General features: G+C 46.7%; 1 protein-coding gene, 1 long non-coding RNA gene and 1 other non-coding gene across 3 annotated transcripts; 2 read left to right on the forward strand and 1 right to left on the reverse strand.

Annotated features, from left to right (window-relative positions):
* The first annotated feature begins 1,193 nt into the window (after nt 1–1,193).
* LOC136498171 (uncharacterized) lies at nt 1,194–5,316 on the forward strand. The gene is made up of 4 exons (XR_010769532.1): nt 1,194–1,772; nt 3,204–3,475; nt 4,522–4,591; nt 4,839–5,316. It is a non-coding gene; the product is annotated as an uncharacterized lncRNA (long non-coding RNA).
* A 1,302-nt stretch (nt 5,317–6,618) lies between these two features.
* LOC136497104 (NAC domain-containing protein 4-like) lies at nt 6,619–8,603 on the forward strand. The gene is made up of 4 exons (XM_066492887.1): nt 6,619–6,850; nt 7,141–7,346; nt 7,469–7,767; nt 7,909–8,603. The coding sequence occupies exons 2-4, from the start codon at nt 7,175–7,177 to the stop codon at nt 8,422–8,424; spliced, it is 987 nt and encodes a 328-aa protein (XP_066348984.1). The 5' UTR covers nt 6,619–6,850; nt 7,141–7,174; the 3' UTR covers nt 8,425–8,603.
* Nucleotides 8,604–12,337: 3,734 nt separating this feature from the next.
* On the reverse strand, nt 12,338–12,409 carry TRNAW-CCA (transfer RNA tryptophan (anticodon CCA)). The gene has a single exon. It is a non-coding gene; the product is annotated as a tRNA-Trp (tRNA).
* Nucleotides 12,410–21,511: the final 9,102 nt, after the last annotated feature.

Below are 21,511 nucleotides of genomic sequence, written 5' to 3' on the forward strand. Positions count from 1 at the left end.
GCCCACGGCCGTTAGACGGGGATGAATTCTATCGGACGTCCACTCAAGTCCGTCCCGACGCCCAACCCGCCCCCATCGGCGCACCCCACCCCTATCCCCATCGATTCGCCCCGCCCCTGCAGGCGTGCCCCATCCTCATCCCCATCCCATGCCCCTGCCCCTGCCCCATCGTGCCCCCGACCGTCGGCCCCCATCGCGTCGCACACCACGTCCGCCGGCCACCGACTCGCCGTGCCCCATTCCCCAACGCCCCTAACCCTCCGAACAGGGAACGCGTGCAACATAAAACACTTGAATGCAACATACGTCTGAAACAGATGAAACATCTGGAATATACAACTGCAACATATATGTGAAAATATATGCAACATCCAGATATAGCACTTGCAACTTGCAACATGAAAACACTTGCTACAACAGAAGACTGAAACAAATGAAATATTTTAGAACATACTGATGCAACATACGTTTGGAAACAAATAAAACAGTTTGAACAAACGCTTGCAACATGCCTCTGAAACGCTTGCAACATATGCAACATCGCCCCCATCTACTTTTGCAGCATCCATATAAAACAACTGCAATATGCCTCTGAAACGTATGAAATAATTGAAACATACATCTGCAACATAGGGGGAGAGAGAGGCCTGGGCCGGTCGTTTCTGGGCGACGGGGTGGGAGCCGGCGGCGAGCTGCCGTGCACGAGCACCACCCACCACCAACACCAACGGGGTGTGTGAGCACCACCACCACCAACGCCACCGGCACTGAGCTTGGCTCGGCAGCGACGGTGGAGGATGGGGGATGGGGAGCGCCATGGCAGCCGGGGTGGGTGGAGCTCGAACACCGAGGCGAGAGAGGGCGCCGTAGGGGTGGGGAGGGAGAGCCCGCCCACTCCCGTGCAACACCGCCGCGCCACCTCCATGGATCTCGCCGGGGTGGGGGAGAGGGCCGCTGGATTTGCGGGCATTGGGGGCTCCTGGTGAGGACACCGGGGTAGGGAGGACGTGGGGCGTTGCAGCAGGGGATGAGGAGCGCGGAAGGGGTAAGGACGGGGAGGAGGAAGCGAGGGAATAAGTTTTTTTAATATACATGCGGGCGGGAGCATACGGTGGGATAAAAAACCTGTCCGGCGTTTGTGCGGTCTATCGGACACACGACAATTGGCATTTCTGAGTTTTCAGACCCAGGCACCTGCGTGGCATCAGACGTTTATGTGAGTCGGCACTGATAAGGTACACATCAAACAGAAAAAGAAAAACAGCATAAAATGTTTGCAGAGTGCATGCACGTGTCGCCCGGCAGAAGCGCGCGCGTGCGGGCGGGGCGGGTGTTGACGTGACGAGATATATGCGCGGCCGACGATGCGATCGCCCGCGCGGGCGGGACTCCTTCTCCCTGCCGGCTCGCCCGGGCGCGCGGAGACGCGGCACGCGTCCGGGGGTTGGCACGCACGTTGCCGTCGCCCCCACCGCCGGGAACGGAAAAAGCTGTGGCGCGCCGGGCTCCCTCTCAGCTTTGACTTGCCCGTTTCGGCGCGCCCGGCCGTGACGACACGCACGCGGCCGGGGGATCTGCTCTGCGCGTTTTCTTTCCCGTGCGGCGTGGATGCCTACCGGCCTACCGGGGGGCGGTTGCGGTGCCAGCGCACGGCCGGGCTCGGAGAGAACAGAAGGCGCGGCGTGCCGGTGTCGTTTGGCTAGCTCCGCGACATTGATCAGATGGCCTGGAAGACTGCCGGGCTGGGCAGGGATGCTTGTGAACTTCCCCAGGTACCCGCAAAAACTAACGATGCAAGATTACACATGTACATGCATGTTTTGCTATCGAAGAATAATCAGCGCACGAGTTCATGATAGATGTAAATGAACTACTACATATGTGAAGTGTCTAAAAACCAGAGGCTAGCAGCTTCACATCCGTGGCCGTGCGATGACGAGGATCTGAAAGCCACGGCTAGTCGGCTAGCTCATGCGTAGCACGGCGACTGGTGAGACTTGTGCAGCAGCCAGCAGAGCATATGCGCGCATGATTACGAAAGAAAGGAGGCCGTCTGTCCGCTTCCTCCGCTACCCGTCTCGACGGGATGGCAACCATGCCCACGTAGGAGGGGGCAAACCCTAGAGATTGCGCTCGATCATCATCAGTCATCAGCTTGCATATGAGAATATGACGCCGACGATTAATCATTCCCTGCTCGATGGGCTCGTCGATCGGTGGGACCCACACCCACTTGGTTGGCACACAGCTCAAATCACAAGCAACTTATTGCTGCTAGCCCCCGCCCGGGTCCGATCCGGCCACGACACATTTCCCTTTCCATGATTTGATATGATTAATATATCTTAGAAAAATCATATCTTTTTTGCGGAATTAAATGAAGATAATTTTTATATGAAAATTATAGATCTCGACGAGATTTACAACTTTCTAGTTTTGAGTTTTTTCATTTGAAGTCGTTAAGATGCTAAAAAATTAATGGCATATTTAGACTTAAGGGTATTTTTGACTTTTCACACCTGCAGTTTGACGGCGTTAGAGCCCAAACTGACGGCAGTGGCATGGAGGGCACAAAAAAGTTAAAGCAGTGGCGCTGAAGACCGCTGAACTTTTCTAGGGACACACAGGGCATTGCGATCTTTTTTAATGGCACACAAGGAATTCTCCCATATTTATTTTTTTTTATTTTGAACACTTTGACTATTGTAGGTCGAACTGAGGGATGTCGACACTGGAAACAAAATAACAGAAAGATTTCGTACTGATAAGGCCTTGAGAATATGATTTATTTTTCTTTTTCTTACATAAAAGTATAAAACACGACTTTAACAGCTAAGATGTAGCCATACAAGCCTTTATGTTGTAGCCTAACGGCCTCCATACATGTATCCATCCCTCTACCTGGGTAGTTCTTTCTTCTGATTACAATTTATTGTTCTAGTGTCTTACATAGCAATTATGTGCAAAGCCAATTTTAGGCGGTCTCACAACCTATGGAACATGATTGGGCAAACTAAATTGAATTCATGACTATAATTATGATGTAAAATATGGTATATATTGATCAAGCAGTTGGTAGCCAACAATATTCAGTTAGGTGTCAATTTAAATATTTGATAACATGTTTGCTTCATTTTTTTCCAGTTTTAAAATTAAACAATCATGCATATAATGCTAGTCTAATTATTCCTAGCATTGGACAGTGAGCCTAGCTAGATTAGCTGAATCCTTCGCGGATCCAAAGTGCGGGTTCTTAGCCATGGAGCGAGGGGCCACCAGCGCCTAGATCTCTGCATATGGTGGCCATTGGTGGTTCTTGGTTCTGATTTGTTGCTGCCTGGTGAGGACTGAGGAGAAAAGTAAAGGAAAACAGGAAGGGGGAAGGCGATTCAGGTTACTCTTGGCGTGTCTAGATGAAGTACATGAAGCTTGGATCGAAGCTGGATGTCTTTCAGACAGAGGGGAACAGTATCAGGTGAAGTTGTCCTGAATTTCCAATTTCTCCAACTGTAAGTTTGATTCACCTTACGTCTTGTTTTTTTATGGTAGAAATTTGTAGTTTGCGAGTTTATTTTTTACTACAAAATTGACCATGGATAAAGCTGTTTACAAGTATTTAACTATTTATATGATGCTATTTGTGTAGTGTTCCCAGGCTGAGAGCACCACAAATGTTAGTTAATAAATCTGTTTGAACAATTTCACCTCTCTAGCTAGTTTCTAGAGACATATATATATATCTACTAATAGCTGAGATCTACTAATAGCTGAAGTTGGCTCTAAATATATTTGCACACTGAACTGTTGCATTGTTTTCCCACGGCTATGATTAGCACTGAAAAGAGAGTATCTTTCTGAACGTGAGTACATGTACTGTCAAGCTGTGGGTCTCATGATGGCACTTGAAAAGGCTTCATCTACACTGACCTCCTGTACAGTACAAGGAAACGAGGCGTCCTCTCTGATTCTTTGCCAATGGCATCTGTGCTTCAGCTTTACAAGTATACTCCTCCTACTTGTGAGCATGTGCCAATCTCATCTCCTGGTGTGGTGTACCTTAGCTTTTTCTCGTAGTCATGGGCTATCTAGTGTTACAACTATCAGATTATAGGCCGTGTGGTCCATTTGGAAAACCAAGTCCCTAACTTTTGCGCTATCAGTTTGTTGTCAAATCATTTTCCGTGGTCCACTTAGCGGTTTCATTAGGTACATTAGGCCTGTCGACTGTCGCGCATGCATGGGGGATGGGGCTAGGGGCTACTGTCTGAAATTGCTTTCCTCACCTTTTTTGCTGTAGCACTGCTACTTTAATCAGGCTAAAATTGATGGCCACTTCTTTTCTTACACTTAGCTGATTTATTAGTGGCTGAAAATCTGTCATTTTTCATTTCACCTTTACCTTGTTTATTCATCTCATACATGCTTGTTTTTTTTACTTTCGCATTCTTTCTTTCCTCAATTTGTTAGACTAATTCGAGGTGATGCTAATGTTGAATTCATTCTTTATTAAATGTTTTTCAGGTTTGTTACCATTGAGCTGGCAACGAATATTGTTATCACTGTAGGGGATGTCAGGTTCTATCTTCACAAGGTACTACACCACCAGCCTAATCTTCCATTTAAACATGTTTACAGTCTCTGTCTTAGCGCACCAAACTAAGATTCAAACCTTCAGTCTGTAATTTTTTTTCTTGCAATCTGTTGGAAGAAATATTTTACACATAGGTGTTCTTGACACATGCTTCATTAGAATCATTGACGGTTGATCCATGTACTGATGTTTTACTGTGATTGAACTTATGACTGATCAGAGATGTCTTGATTTTCAAAATTCAAAGCACACGGTCCCTCTTTTGTCCAAGAGCTCCCGCCTACAAACACTGGTGGCGTCAACAAGCGAGAGAGCAACGACGAAGTGGAGATCTCCGACATCCCCGGCGGGCCAGCGGCGTTCGAGATCTGCACCAAGTTCTGCTACGGCATGGTGGTCACCCTCAACGCCTACAACGTGGTGGCCGCCCGGTGCGCGGCGGAGTACCTGGAGATGTTCGAGACGGTGGACAAGGGGAACCTCGTCTACAAGATCGACGTGTTCCTGTCGGCGAGCATCTTCCGGACCTGGAAGGACTCCATCATCGTGCTGCAGTCCACGAAGTCACTTCACCAATGGACAGAGAGAGCATTTAATAATTAGACTACCACATAAAAATCATTGAGTATTGTCATTGTCTTTCAGATAAATGTGTATTGTCATTGAGTTTCAGTACAATCGCAGAAGAAGATAAGTCATGATGGAGTTATGCATGAAAAATATATGTTCTACTCGAATTTAAATTGTAAATTTGAATTTTTTTTTACGAAAAAATATATTGTAGGGACGGTTCTAGACTGAACCGTCCCTACAAACAGGTATTATAGGGGCGGCTGGTACTACGGCCGTCCCTACAAATCGATTTGTAGGGACGGTCTGGGAACCATCCCTACAAATGGTCTCGAGCCACCCGTACAAACCCTGTGTGACGTAGTGCACAATACAAATTAAAGATCACGAAACTTGCCGATCTACATAATAAAAATGTATACATAAAATCAGGCCTGAATTCGATCGTCACTACTCGCCATATATCATCTAGACGAGGCGACAAACGATGCATTTCTCGCGTACACGTCCGTCCAGTCGGTCCAAAACATCGCAGCAGGGACTGGGGAGTGGACGCCCACACGGAATAATGTGCAGTAGCAGCCCTGTGCCCTGTCGTTGTACTCGCGCGCGCCCGTTGGAGCCCCACAGCACCAAGCTGATCCGTTGGTGCCAGCAGAGGGCTCCGGCGTTTCTGCACTGACGACGGGCTCTGAGAAACGGACGAGCGTATAATTGGGATTGGATTCTTGGCCTCCTTTGGATACATTTGCATGCAGGGGAAGGGGAGTGCTGCGATCGTCGTCCACTCCTCATCAACACCAGCTAGCTGCTGCTGTGTTGTGCTGTCTCTGAGCTGAGCTAGGGTTCGGTTCATTTCATCGCCCACTCATGCATGGACCCGTTGGCGTTTCAGGAGAGGGTGGAGATCGATCAAGCTGGATTCCTCTCTCTCGCTCTCTCTCTCTGCGCCCTCAGTATTTGTCGGTAGGCCAAACTTTAGCAAGCGTGTGAGCGGAAATGGCAGGCGATTGTTGGCACAAAGCTAATGTTAAATCGTCAGACGTGTTTAGATTATTGGCGCCATGGGCCCATGGCTGAACCGGCCGGTGTGTGATATCTGTGTTGTGTGCTCGAGTTTTCTGAAGATGCATATGCAGAAAGAAATCAAAGAATTGATTAGTGTGGTCGCTTTCCCCAGTTAATACCGAGCTTATGATGTGCTCATCAAACACACGAATAGTGGCAGAATCGATGCGTTCAGGAGGGCGTCACTTTCTGTAGCACTCATTCAGCAGAGCTCAGGACAGGGATTCAGAATGGATGCACATTGGACAGGGTAAAACGTTTTGATCTTATCGGTAGTACATGGAATGGAAAGGCTCTGAATAAAACTGGCAGCTGACTAGAAGCAGTGAAGGGGCTTTTGCTTTGTTTATGCACAATCTGCTACCAGATTTAGCGATGGCTAATGGAATTTCTCTCATTTATAAAAAGAAGAAGAAGAAGAAGCAAGGCATGCACACCCGCCATCTAGTCATGCAAGGAGAGGAGAGGAGTTCCTTGGCGCCACGTCTCTTTCTACTAAAAGGACGCCGTGCCGTTCCAGACTTTCAGTATTTTAACCCGGCACCTCCCTCTCGCATTAGTTTCCCTCCCTCCCTTGATTGCTTTGTCACTTGCTTGAATCCGTGCCTGCTGCTCTAACAGGTAAGAAATTGGCTTATTGGAGCACTATTTTCTCTCTGTTATACTAAGAACTTCTTCAGTGCTAGCTCTATCTTATCTATTGATCTAGTATTGAGTACTTCTAGTTGCACCTATTAAAAGTTCATACGCGTTCTTTCTGATTGTCCTGCCATGTACCTTTTCACCCATTTTTTATGATGTGCCGATCTGTTTTATTCCAGAGGTTTGTTGTGTCTGTGGATTTTGATTAGTGCTGGCGCTTTTTAGCAAACCTAGTCCGTCTTATGCGAATTTCCATATAAATGTTCCAGGACAGCAGCAGCCTACCTCGCCAGCTCTGCTGCAATGGAGCAGGAGCTGCACCGGCCCATGGAGCTGGCCCCGGGCTTCCGCTTCCACCCGACCGACGAGGAGCTCATCACGCACTACCTCGCCCACAAGGTCGCCGACGCCCGCTTCGCAGCGCTCGCCGTCGGCGAGGCCGACCTCAACAAGTGCGAGCCCTGGGACCTGCCATGTAAGCACCGGACGGCGCCTGCACCCCCGCGCGCACAGCTAGCGCCTGTTGTTATTTCTGCACGAGTCAGTCGTCGAGTCATGCATGGCTAAAGTCGTCGGCATGGTGGTTTGCTTGTGCAGCGCTGGCGAAGACGGGGGAGAAGGAGTGGTACTTCTTCTGCCTCAAGGACCGCAAGTACCCGACGGGGCTGAGGACGAACAGGGCCACGGAGGCCGGGTACTGGAAGGCCACGGGCAAGGACAAGGACATCTTCAGGCGGGGCAACGGCAAGGCGCTCGTCGGGTCCAAGAAGACGCTCGTCTTCTACACGGGGAGGGCGCCCAAGGGCGAGAAGTCCGGCTGGGTCATGCACGAGTACCGCCTCCACGGCAAGCTCCATGGCGCCATCGTCCCCCCCAAGGCCGCCGGCTGCTCCAAGGTTGGATTGGTTCTTGAATTTTAATTACTACGAGCATGCGCATGTGCATACATAATTCTCTCTCGTATCGTATCAAATAGATAGATAGATCACGTCTCCTAATTTGGAATTGGACCCTGTTTCTTTTTGTGGGGTGTGCAGAACGAGTGGGTGCTGTGCAGGGTGTTCAAGAAGAGCCTTGTCGTAGGTGGTGCAGCACCAGCCGCAGGCAAAAGGGACGGCATGGAGATGGCCAAGATGAACGACGACATAGCGGCCATGTCTCACCTCCCTCCGCTGATGGACGTGTCTGGCCAGTTCTTCAACCAGCAGACTCCGCCGCCAGAAACCGCCACGGACCACCTCGGCCTCCCTGCCTCCTCGCCGTTCCTGCTATCCGGCTTCGCGCATTACAGGCCGCTGCACCACGGCGCGACGAGCCTGGTACAGCTCCTGGAAGGCAACGTCTACGGCGGTGGCGGCGGGCTCCCGGACATGTCCAACAAGCAACAGCAGCAGACCGTGCCGGCGCTGGCGCCGCCGTGCAAGAAGGGGGGCGGCGAGCAGGAGCGTCTGAGCGCGTCGCAGGACACGGGGCTGACCTCCGACGTGAACCCTGAGATCTCCTCCTCCGGCGCCCAACGGTTCGACCACGACCACCTCTGCTGGGGCTACTGATCGAGCCGCACATCATCACGTCATTACTAGCGATTAGTATAGCACTGCTGCAAATAAGCACGTCTGCTACAGCCTTGTTCACTTATCTTATAATTCATACTTTTTAGCTGTCTTTTCAACTCACAATAAATCAGCCGAATCAGTATTTCAGCTTGTTTTTTCAGCGAAGCGAACGGGGCCTACATCTGTGTGAGGTCGATCGATCGATCATCGATCGCGATCGCGGCATGCATCGAGCTACCACTTTCCATTATTCGTTCGTGTGATTATTGTAAATTGTTAGGGGTGGTTGGTTCTTTAGTCGTTCCTAAAATTTATGTCACATCGAATGTTTAGATACTAATAAGGAGCATTAAATATAGATTAATTACAAAACCAATTACATAGATGGAGGCTAATTTGCGAGACGAATTTTTAAGCCTAACTAATTCATCATTAGCACATGTTTACTGTAGCACCACATTGTCAAATCACGGACTAATTAGGCTAAAAGATTCGTCTCGTAAATTAGTCGTAAGTTATGCAATTAGTTTCGTAATTAGTCTATATTTAATACTGACAGAAATTTTAGGAGCTTCTGTAGAAACCAAACAGACCCTTAGTATTAGACTATTTGGGGGTGTGTAATTAGCATTGTTGCTGTATTATTTCAAGATTGGTGCAAGATTTCCTTGGTTAATGATGCCAAAGCTATCGATGACTACCTTCACTAGCCAGCCAGCCAGCTCGTTGGGCTAGCTTAGCCAGTTGTTTGTGAAAAAGGGCCGGCCAGGGTCCAGTAGTAAGTATAGTAGGTAGTAGCGTGCATGAGAGCGAGTATAATAATGGATTTATAGCAAGCTATTTAGCATTTTTGCTGATATGGAGGAGAGAAGAGATGATAGAGAAGACAGCTTGGCTCTTATTTAATTTGCGAGACGAATTTTTTAAGCCTAACTAATCCATCATTAGCACATGTTTACTGTAGTACCACATTGTCAAATCACAGACTAATTAGGCTAAAAGATTCGTCTCGTAAATTAGTCGTAAGTTATGCAATTAGTTTCGTAATTAGTCTATATTTAATACTGACTTAAATTTTAGGAGCTTATGTAGAAACCAAACAGGCCCTTAGTATTAGACTATTTGGGGGTGTGTAATTAGCATTGTTGCTGTATTATTTCAAGATTGGTGCAAGATTTCCTTGGTTAATGATGCCAAAGCTATCGATGACTACCTTCACTAGCCAGCCAGCCAGCTCGTTGGGCTAGCTTAGCCAGTTGTTTGTGAAAAAGGGCCGGCCAGGGTCCAGTAGTAAGTATAGTAAGTAGTAGCGTGCATGAGAGCGAGTACAATAATGGATTTATAGCAAGCTATTTAGCATTTTTGCTGATATGGAGGATTGAAGAGAGAATAGAGAAGACAGCTTGGCTCTTATTTTAGCACAAAGCTGAACACGAAAATATAGACATCTATGGCCCAAATAATAGTATATGTGAGGAGGAGTAGAAACAAAAAATAAAACATGTTACCACATAATAATAAAAAAATTATAGCTAAATAAAAAACAATTATTGTATGATTTGACTCTTCTAATTCGACTTAGGCCTTGTTTATATTGAAACTTTTTTCAACCTGATGAATAGTACCACTTTCGTTTTATTTGGCAAATATTGTCCAATCATGGACCAACTAGGCTCAAAAGATTCATCTCGTGATTTCCAACTAAACTGTGTAATTAGTTATTTTTTTTACCTACATTTAATACTCCATGCAAGCGGCTAAAAATTGATGTGATAGAGAAAGTGAAAAAACTTAAAACTTTGATGGGATCTAAACAAGGCCTTATAGGAAAACAAGCTCTGCTAGACCTTGCGTGCGCGAACGTACCTAAAAGTTTGACTTGTAATGATATGGTACTCGTAGTAGGAGTAGTACAACCTAGTAGCTAATCTAGCATTAAAAGCTTGATTTTGGTGCTTGGTTGCTTCCAGAGGCTATACATGCTGCTGCCACTGCCATTGGCCCATGACCAGCACGTCTCAACCGTCACGCGCACGCACGCATGAATCTAAACGACGACGCTGCCGCCGCCGGCGGCCGGTGTTGCCATCGCCTCCCGGCCGCCTTTAACTACACAGTGACATGAGCACGGCTTACGATGGCGCAGGAGGAGCACGCAGCACTGCGGCGCCGGCGCCCATGTCACGGGTCGGTTCGGTTCGGAGCCGTTGCCACGCGCTTTGTCTCCGTGCACTGTAGCCTGTAGGTGGTCAGGGCGCCGGCGGGCCCCTAAATGATGGATATGGACCCATATGGCCTTGGGCGGGCCTCCCCTCCTCCGATCCTTGTCAGGTCGCCCGAGCTGAGGCCCCCACGCCGCCTTGATTGATGGCGGTTGGCGTTGCTGTCCACCGGAGCCCTGATGGCTTAATATTTTCGCTTGGCGACAGCTTGTGGGGCGGTTAGGTCAACTAATCGACCGATCGGAGGCCGAGCGCTGTCGCAGTCTGGCTCGTCTTGGTCTCGCTCTCTCGCGCCCTTATTGACAGCACAAGAGGTCGCCGATGGTGCCCGGACACCTCCACCCACTCTGGTTTTGTTTAGTATATTCCGTATCTCTAGCATGTTCGGTTGGTTGGTTCGTATCGTTGCTGGATCGTGAAGAAGTACTGCTGGTCGGTTTGTGTGAGAGAAAAATACTGTTCCGACTGAAAATTTACGATCGTTTACGACAAGCCACAGCCAAACGAACAGGTTGTGGAATTAAGTTCCTCCATTATATCGATTATTCAAGATTTGTGCAAGACCGTACAGGAGATCTGATTTGATAAGGCCTCGAGACTCCTGATGTCGTATCCATAAGACCATAACCATATTCATGTAACATTTTGTATGTCCAAATCATTTTATTATAAAAACAAGCTCAACGATTTATCTAGTGTTACTAATTTCATACCATAAACATTTATATTTTTGTATATATATTTTATCAGAGCTAAGTACGTTTGATCTCTCGAGAACCATAGATAAAAAGGGGCAGAAGGAGTACGTGTTATGTATAGGGCGACCTACATAATAGGGAGAAGGAGGAGTACTGTGGTTTACATGGTCATCCGCGTGCCGACCCTGACGTGTGATGGAACCCCACTGAGAACAAAAAGAACAGCAAGAACAACAAACCTCGAGTGGGGGCGTGCGTTTGCCAGATTCGGATGGGGGGGCACGAACGTACCAACTGCCCCGTGCCAACAATGCCACCATCGCCCTGCGTGACACGAGGAAAATATTCCGCACCCCTCAGCATTTTGTAAGCTTCTTTCCGGTCATCATCACTAGGCAGCTCCCTACCATTGCCATGCACGCACACGAGCAGCACAGCTGCACAGGTGACAGGCTTTACCACCGCAAACGGATTCATCGACACATACACGTACGCAGAGACAGGGCGTGTCGGCAAGCGGCATATGGGTCGATCGGGCGTCGTCAGCAACGGACGCTGGCTGGCGGCCTGGCACGTAGCGATGGATCCATGGATCGATCGACGACGGCTCAAGTCAAGCCGTGGCTCTCTAGGCACGCACATGTGACAAAGTAGCAGATACGCGTGGCGATCGGCACGTTGTTTTCACCCCCTGAGACGTTTGCGTCTCCGCGGCGTGCACGTTAGATTGCTATACTGTACGTTGATGCCAGAATTGCTTGGTCTTCTGCGCTTCTGGAATTTCAGTGGCTCGTTTTTTTATTGTGACCCCTCAAAAAAAAAAAGGGAATTGCGAGCGTGCCGGGAGCCCGGGAAGTTGGCGCTGGGCCTCCGGATTCTAGAATACCTTGGCCCAATAAACTAAGAAGCCTGTGTGCGGCCCAACATTGGACAGCAGGGGAAAAAATAATATAAAAACAAAAAAGGGATCCGAATCGGACCGGGGGATTTTGAACCCGACGTGAATCGAACACGCAACCTTCTGATCTGGAGTCAGACGCGCTACCATTGCGCCACGGATTCGATGGTGACAAGGTTTCATGGAGCTAATTAATAAAACTTATTTTGACCATAGCCAATGACTATGTGCACATTTTCTGTACCGAAGTTGAGGGCCTACTTGGTTTGTTACACTTTGCGTTACCAAATTTGGCTAGCAAAAGTCGAACAAGAACTTTCGCCAAAGATTGGTAAAGTAAATTAGAAGCCAACCAAACGACAGCTTTAGTTTACCTTGATTTTAGCCATCAACCACCTCATGCCCTGCAACTGCAGCTGAAACTGAAGCGAGCCTTCCGCCTTCCGGCGAGAGATGGAAATCCTTCTGCACGCAAGTGCATTTCCGTCGCTGGAGGCTGGAGGCTGGAAGCTGGACCCAGGTGACCACTGACGAGGTCCATCGGTCAATCCTTCAACCCCCAGGGGGCAGGGATCCGTATGCAGAGCACAGGACACGGCCGAACTGACTGCAGTAGTACATACATCATCATCAGCTTCAGCTCAGGCTCAGCTGACCATCTCGGAGCTCGCACCCAGTATACTCTCCGATTCCTATTGGCATGTTCGCTAAGCCACGGCTGGAAGCATTAGCGGAGCCAAGATGAGCACCTCGGGGGGCTAATCAATAGAAATTTAGAACAAATGTCGAAGATTAATGATGAAATCATGTTTTTTCTACAGTAAATACAGAGCAAAATCACTCTCACGGGGGCTGCAGCCCCCCTGGCCCCCCGTGGATCCGCCACTGGCTGGAAGTACTATCGGCTGAATTATTGAGAGAAAAAAATACTATTCGTTAACCTAAAAAAGTACGATTTATAAGTCAAACGTATATATTTACCTGCCCGATACTCTCCTGGGGTAGATGGTGTACACCTGCAGATCGTTGATGCTTTGACCACGTACGCCCGGCCGCGGCATACGATACAGCAACAAACAAAAAACATGTACACACATTAATACACCGGGCGGACACGATGCGATGTCAAACCGTTGCAGCGCTGGTCGTGGTCTCGAGGAGAAAGAATCCTATGCGCCGTGATGCACGGCCGCCCGCGGTTATATTCGGTTACGAGTTTAGCTCAGGACGACATGAAATGTAGATCGATCGAGAAACCGTACGGCCGATCGACGCCAGACGATTGGCCACGTAGCCAATAGCCTACTTACCTAGAGATGTCAACAAAAAAGTAGCCTACCTAGCCACTAGCCGGCGGTACGGTCCTTTCCTTCGCAGTAAACCACCGGAACGTAGCCACCCGGCCGGCGGTCCGTGCGTGGAACGGGAGGGAGGGAGACCGCCGTCGGTTGCGCAGTCCCGGCGTCCGTTCGCGGTGTACCTCAGAAAAAATACACATGGAAATACAATAATAGAAAAATTCAATTGTTTCGTGTGTTCGTCGTCAGAAACAATTTTTCTGTCGGTCTTACACGCACAGAAAAATTATATTCGGCCAGATCAAAAATAAAATTTTTGTGCATTATTCCTCACGGAAAAAAGAAAAACCCGACAAAAAAAATATTTTTCTGTTAGTGTTGTCCCGTCAAAGTTGTAAAGGTGCCCTCATAGAAAAAAATTGTATTTTTTTGTCGGGTTAAGTGAACGCACAAAAAAAATTGTATTTTTCTGTCAAGTGTTAACAGACCACCGACATAATAATATACACTTATTCATGTAGCCAATTGGATACAATAATTATTTGGAAACAGTAGCAACAACATATTAAAATATGAACTGTCCATACAATAATTTCATCACAACATATAAAGATGGAGTCCAAATGTTCAGCACATTCATTCATAGCATCCAGGCTACATGCAGATGATGTCCAAATGTTCCGGCATCAATACATTCAAAAGCATTACCATCTTATCTCAAATGACAGAGACAGAGTTAGTTAAAGAAAAAAAAATAACAGAGAACCAGAGTACGTACACTATACGTTTGACCATACGAGCACAGTTACAGTAGTGTTGCTGTTCTATATATACGACTATACGAGCACGAAATCGACTTGACTGAAATACGTGGCATGTATAATGCTCATCCAGCCTCGTACCACAAGTTGTATGTACGAAGCTGTTGTTGACTGAACGTACTACGCGGCTGTTCGGCGGGCCAGAGCCGGCTATCCATTAAACTCACACCAAATAAGCCAAAAACGAACGGCCGATTTTAATCCAGCTCAGCCGAACATCCACGCCTACGCCCAAAACATTCGACATTTCGACTACGCGACTAGCCGAGTACGGCAATACGACATTACCAGCCATTAAGCTGGAAGACCAGCCCTGTCACCACCTGTCCCTCGCTATATACTGAGTACTGACCGGCCGGGAGCATCTCTAGGTACGTGGTGGGTACACGTACGCCTTTGCATGTCATACACTCGTACTAAACCCTCCGACCGGAACGATCAACTATTCAATTTGTATTAACCGACGCAGCTAACGCCTCGCACGCTCCCAGCACTGAGTAATTAATTAAAATGACAGTGGTCGTTGTGGTTCACTCGGCAAACGGTTTATCAATAATCATATATATTGAGCATTGGGATGCATGTCTGACCATTCCAATCCAACAATTACATATATAAACTTGTTATATCAGACAGAATTGATCTAGATTACCTGTAAAAGCCTTTCTATGACGGAGCAAATAAACTGAACTGCAGGGTAAGCGTAGGGTATGTGTCGAATACTTGTGGTGTTCTCTTACCTCTGTATTAACTATTAACCAATCGCTACATGACTCAATTAGCTAGAGCAAATTAACTATTATAGATCCAAACATATTGGACCAAGTATTGTCTCTAATCGATCAAGTAGCTACTAAGACAGCCATTAAAAGGCATAAATGTGATGTCTATTGGCATATACGTACTAAACTATAAGAGCAAGTATAATAAGAATGTGTAAGCGGATTATAAAAGGTACCACCAAAGCTGAGTTGAGGTCAAGAAAAGAGAAGGAAAAAAAATTCAGCGGATGCACTTGGCTCTAAGAAAATCTACGAGATAATGAGGTGGAACAACTATTATAACTATGGGCTTTTACATGGGTTGCAAATAATATGACAACATCATACAACTAACAATTAGCTACTTTATTAGCCATATTCTAACAAAACATATATAATATATCTCCTTACATTATTAGATTATCTTGGTGTGCTCGTACATATGTAGTTTCAATCAGAGAGGTCATGTAGATTTAGCAGATGAAATGTATACACGTTAGCCCCATCAAAAACGATTTTTTTATTGAAAATTAATGGCAACTGAAGTAGACTTTCTATTCAACATGTAGACTGAGATTTGTTTTTTTTTCTACATTTTTTATGTTGTTCTCATTTAAAATATTACATTCGGGGCCTGTTTGCATGCACGGGCTAACTGCTAGCTAGCTAAAAATTTGTTAAAATTAGCTCTAGTCCATCTAAACCAATGCTAACGGGTGGGCTAATTTTTTTGTCAAGTCTTCAACTAGTTGTTACGCAACTAACTAGCCAACTCCAATTAATTTATGCTAATCTTTAGTCCAACTTGTAACTAGCCCTAGCTTCTCTATACATACCCTTAATCTAGGCCAATTATCAATTGATGGTTAATGTCATATACATTTTTCTTTCCCTACATATCATGTAGCAAAGCAACAAGTCTCAACAAATGTTTCAGTATTAAATATTTGAAAGGAGGTTTCAACTAATATAACTATTTATCGAGTTGGTTATAAGTGTCCTGTTCGCTTAGTTTATAAGCTGTACTTTTTAAGCCGTACTTTTTCAGCCAACGAACAATATTTTTCTCTCATAACAAGTTAGTCACTTTCAGCCATGGCTTATTAGCCAAGTTAACAGGGCACCATTGTAGAAGCAGTAGTATCTAACATAGGTACTAATAACTACTAGAACAACCATTCAAAAGGGAATAAATGTGATGTCTACTAGCACTATGGGCTACAACAAAACATGGAGCGAATCGGTGGATGCTACTGTAACACCCTCGGTGTTACACTGTGCAATCTTTTGCTAAAACACTACATAGCATCATGTTTATGTGATAGTGTATGTAAAATAGTGTGTAAATCAATTTATGTAACTCGAAACGATCGTCGGAAACACGAAACGAAAGTTACATTTCATAGTCAAGTTATATTACTTAGGGTTCTAAATCAATTTTTATTAAGCAAAAATGCTATAGAACGCATATACTGAATTTTAGTAAAGTTAGAAGTGCAAACTGGATAGGTGACGATGAAATACCTGCGGTCGAGAAAGGAATTCACTAGGTAGCATACTTAATAGCTTGGAAATCGAATTTGACATGAACCCGATCAAGACTTAGTCGATTTCATAAGTTTGAAAAGGGTTTGACGAAGCCATGTTTGATAATTTTTGTAGGAGAATGGGGTTAAGTAGTGGGGTGGTTTTAGGGCTGATTTTAATAGCTCAATATGCCCTCTTATGAATGGAATAGGTGGTTAAGCAATTGAAGCATCGAATTTGGTTTTTGGGACACTTTAAAAAGCGTGCATGGCATGTTTTGGGTCGAGATCTGCGTGTGGACGTAGTCACCATGCCTCGGCACTCGGCGTCACCATGCCGGCCACCCGACGCATGCGCGCACGTACGCACACGCACCACCGCGCTGGCCTGGCCGCTCCGCCCTACGGTGTCCTTGTCGTTGCCGTCATGGGCCAGTCGCTCTGGCCGGTCCACTACCGCCTGGACGCCTGCCTCGCGTTGTCACCGTCGTCGTCCCGTCACCGTGCTGCCTCGTGCCGTCACCGTCGTGCCACACCACGCGCACGTTTTGCTATGTCATGTCATCACGTCGGGTGCACAGCGCGCGTAGGCGCACGGCACCCCCACGTGCTGCTGCTCTGCCTGGCGTCCACGTCCCGTCGAAGCGACACAGCGCCGCTGCTGGCCTCGCACGTGGAGCTGCCATCCCCTCACCTTGTCCTCGTGTGTTAAATGGCTTCATGACGCTTCGTGCCGTCTCGTCCCTGCATCTCTCTCATGCACTGCTACGGCCGCCTGGGACGGTAGGCGGGACCGAGCTACGCCCGAGTTAAATTCATCGCGCGTGGTCACTGCCTGAGCAATTACTCGTGCCAAGCGCTGGTGTTGGAGCCCTGCTACCGCCCCAGTCACCTCTGGCCTTCAATTGAGCCCGGTCGTGCTTCAATTGGCCGTTTCCCCCTCCGTCGTGCCATTAAGGCCGGAACCGGCCGTGTAACACCCTGGTGTTATGCCTGCATTTAAGCACTGCAAATCATACATATCATGCATCATCAAGCATCCTAATCATACATGCCTAATCATGTAAATAACAATTGAAACACTGCTTCGAAACATTTGAAACATGTGTGAAACCTGAATGTTACATACACCTGTTTAAGAGTTATTTTGCCCTGATTATGTTGCTAGGCTAGTAAAACATGTTTGGCTATTATGGTAAATCATCTAGAAATGTTTAGTTCAATTTTTGGAGCAAGGTTTGTATTCAAATTAATTCAAAATTTTGCTTCAAAAATAATTTCCCAAAAATTAGGGTTTTGAGTTAAACATCGACTTTGATTTTATAATTCAAAATCTAGAAAGAATTTGGCTTTGGTCATAAAAGCAAAGTTGTAGAGAATTAAATTCTAATCAACTTTTATTTTTGGTACATTTTCAAAAGATGTCATTTTCTTGCTCAAAATAATATTTGAAAGCTAGCATTTAAAATTTTCTTGAAAATATAAATGGAAAAGGGCTTTTCTTATTCGTGGGCCGCCGCCTCGTTTCCAGCCCACGGCCGAAGCCGGCCTAGCCTGCAGCCGCAAGCCTCCTGCGCCAGCGCCGTGCGCCTCGCTAGCCCAGCCTAGCCCAGCGCCGCACCTGGCCTGCCTCCGCGCTCGCCCGCCCGCTGACGCGCCGCGTCGTGTCCCGACCGCGGCAGAGCTCGCCCGCCGCGTGGCGGCCATGCGCCGTCGACGCCGCCGCGCGTCGCAGCCGGCCTACGCCCGCGCCCACATGCCCGCCTACTTCTACTAGAGCCGGTGCGCTCACTTGCTCTCTCCCGCGCTGCCTCTCCTCTCCGCAAGCACCGAGCGCTCTCACTCTCCCCCTCGCCGCGCCACCGCACCCGCCGGCAAAATCCGCCGCGTCTCCTCCACCTCGGCCAATGATCGTGTGCTCGCAGTTCTGCCTTGCTCTCTGGCACGTCGTGCTCGTGCCTGTGCCAACTGCTGAGCCCAGGTAGCGCCGTCTCGCGCCTCGCCACTGTCGGCCATGGCGCCGCCGTGCTCGGCCGCCATGGAAGGCACCTTCCTCCTCTTCTCCACGCTGCCTAGCTACCTTCTCGCCTTCGCCATCTTCTCGCGAACCGCATGCGCCCGCTAGCTCGCCCTATCATGGCCGAAAATGGCTGCCGGCCTCGTGGCCGAGCCGCGCCGCCGCGGTGTCACAGCGCCGGCGTGGCCTCCACCTCAGCCGAAGCTGGGCTAATGAGGCCATGGGCCGACGCCCTGCCGGGCCACCTCACCCTTCCCTTCGCTCGGGCCGCACAGGCCAAATGTGGCAGTGGGCCGATTGATTCCCGCGGGCTGGCCCAGTAGCGATATGATGAATTGTTTTCAATTTTTCTTTATTATTTGAAAATAGAAATGGTTTGGAAAATGTTTGGGTACTCAAATTTGCTCCAAAACTGTTGAAATAAATTTTTCTAGGTTCCTTATCATCAGATCTACTTGGGAAAATTATTGCATGTCATTTTTGAGATACTTTTCTATAGAATTCTATTTAATCATGTATATTGCTAATAACTTGAAAAATATGTAGAAAAATCTATAGGCTTTAGAAAAATATGATTTCAAGTTTGTTAATCTTCTTATGTAATGTACTTCCTAGGAAAAATATGTTTCATGCATGTGTTGTGGGAACATTTTTAGGTGTAGTTCAAGTACCTTTAATGGCTGATTTTTGTTATTTTAGCTAGGGAGCAAACTTTGTATAAAACATGCATGTGATAATTTTTGTACAGTCATTGTATGCTATGAAGAACCTAGGAAAAATACTAACTCTGTTGTTTGACACTTTTCACAGTTCAAAGTATTTTTATGTTCATAATCATGCCATAGCTTGTTATTTTTGTGTAGGCTAATCCACTCATTCAAATACCATGAAAATATGATAGTAGACTACTTAGGGTAGTACTATGCTATAGTAATTTTCTAAGATTTTTCTAAGCAAGAAAAATAGGGGTTGCTAATCAAACCTATATTAATTAGGGTTTAATTAAGTGTTGCTTTTTGTGGGATTAAGAAATTAGTAAAGCTTTGGTGTATCTTTGAAGCATTTAATAAGATGTGTTGACTTAACATATTAGTAGTAGAAGAGAATGCAGTAGATGACATGTGCTTGTAGTATATTTTCTTGGATGATGTTGACTACCTTGCATTCAAACATATCCATTGTATTCATCTCATCCGATGCACCGATTGCATAAGCACTTACGCACATTGCATCATACAGGATCGCAAACCGAGAACCCAGTCGTCATACCCGAGGAGTCCGAGAAGCAGCTCATGGTGCAGCCGTAGGAAGTGCCCAAAGCCGACGAGGAGGACGTTGAGGAACTTCTGGAGTGCCTCGATCACCGCCCGAGCTCCTTCGAGAGAGGCAAGCCTCGGAGCATTTTCTCCCGGTTTGCGATTATTAATTCAATGCTTTACTTTAATTGATGCATTACGTTCAGGAGTTGTTTGCAACCATTGCCGCATTATACCTTATCTACCTTTGTTATACTATATCCTTGTTACCCTGATATCCACAGTCAAGTCAATGCTTAGCTGGCTTAGATCGGTAGAAGTCGGGTGATTTCCTGTCACCTGCGAGCTATAGGTGGTTACCTAGATCTGCTTGGATGACTATGAAGTCATGGTATAACTAAGTGTTAAATAAAGTTGAGACCGGACGGAGACTTGCAGAGTTTTTGACTGTAGTGCTTTCCGTCTGTGTCGATTAAGGACCGACCGTTGTTGGGCCTCGAGTCATGTTGAACGCATGCCTTACATTTAGCTGGCCAGATAAAGTACCTTCTGACCGTGAAGCTGGGAGATTATTCGGGCCAAGTAGATTGCCCGCAACGCACTGTGCCGGAGCAGGTGTGGTAGGACACGGGGGCGAGATGATAAGACCAAAGTGCAGTCGGTCGGCCCCCGAGTACATGTGGTTCCTGGCAAACTCGAGATTCCTGGATAGTTGACTCGGTGATCAATATCTCACTTTAGCGGGTGAGTGAGGTTTGTGTAAGGAATAAATCACCAGCTGATTAGGAATCGATTCGAATCGCCATCGCTCCTGGACAGTGAGCACTTGACTTGAGTTACTTCATCGTAGTAAATGTTTATGGAACACTTGGACAGTTATAGTAAATATGATAGTATGGAAGTTGTTTAATAATCATTGGTTATCATTATCTGCTTAATCACATGTTTGCTCTAGTATAGGTGCAAATCTAATCGACAGGTTAATAACAATTAACTTGACAATAATGCTTTAAAAATGGTCATGAAATGCTAAAAATGCTTCTTTTTGCAAATGAGTCAGCTACCCTACTATAAAGCCCTTCATAATCCTTGGTGTCACTTATTTTTGGTTATGTCGGGTAAGTCTAGCTGAGTACCTTCTCGTACTTAGGGTTTTATTCCCACTTATTGCAGATGGGCAGATGTATTACAGCTACTGTATCAACTGCTTTTATCCTGCGATGGGTGATGCTTAGGACCATGGGCATGGTCATTCCTTACGTCTCGTCTGATGCTTTTGTTGGAGATGATCATTCGATGGCACTATATTTGAACTCCGCGTGAGTGGGTGTGTGGTTTGAACAAATGACTTCCGCTACTTTTATTCGAACTGGTTTTGTAATAACTATGTTTTAACTCTGATGTATCTGAGATTGCAAACTTTTATGTAATATGTGATGGTGACCGCTAAACTTATTACGATCTTGGCTGGAATGGAAGTTGGTTTGAAATCCTTCGTGATTTCACGAACTACCGGGTTATACGGGCTTAAGTTTGCTAAATCGTCTGCTCTGGCGGATGATTTTCTTACTTAATTTCGTATAATTG

Source organism: Miscanthus floridulus, chromosome 12, assembly GCF_019320115.1.
Source record: "Miscanthus floridulus cultivar M001 chromosome 12, ASM1932011v1, whole genome shotgun sequence".
NCBI classification, from domain to species: Eukaryota; Viridiplantae; Streptophyta; class Magnoliopsida; order Poales; family Poaceae; genus Miscanthus; species Miscanthus floridulus.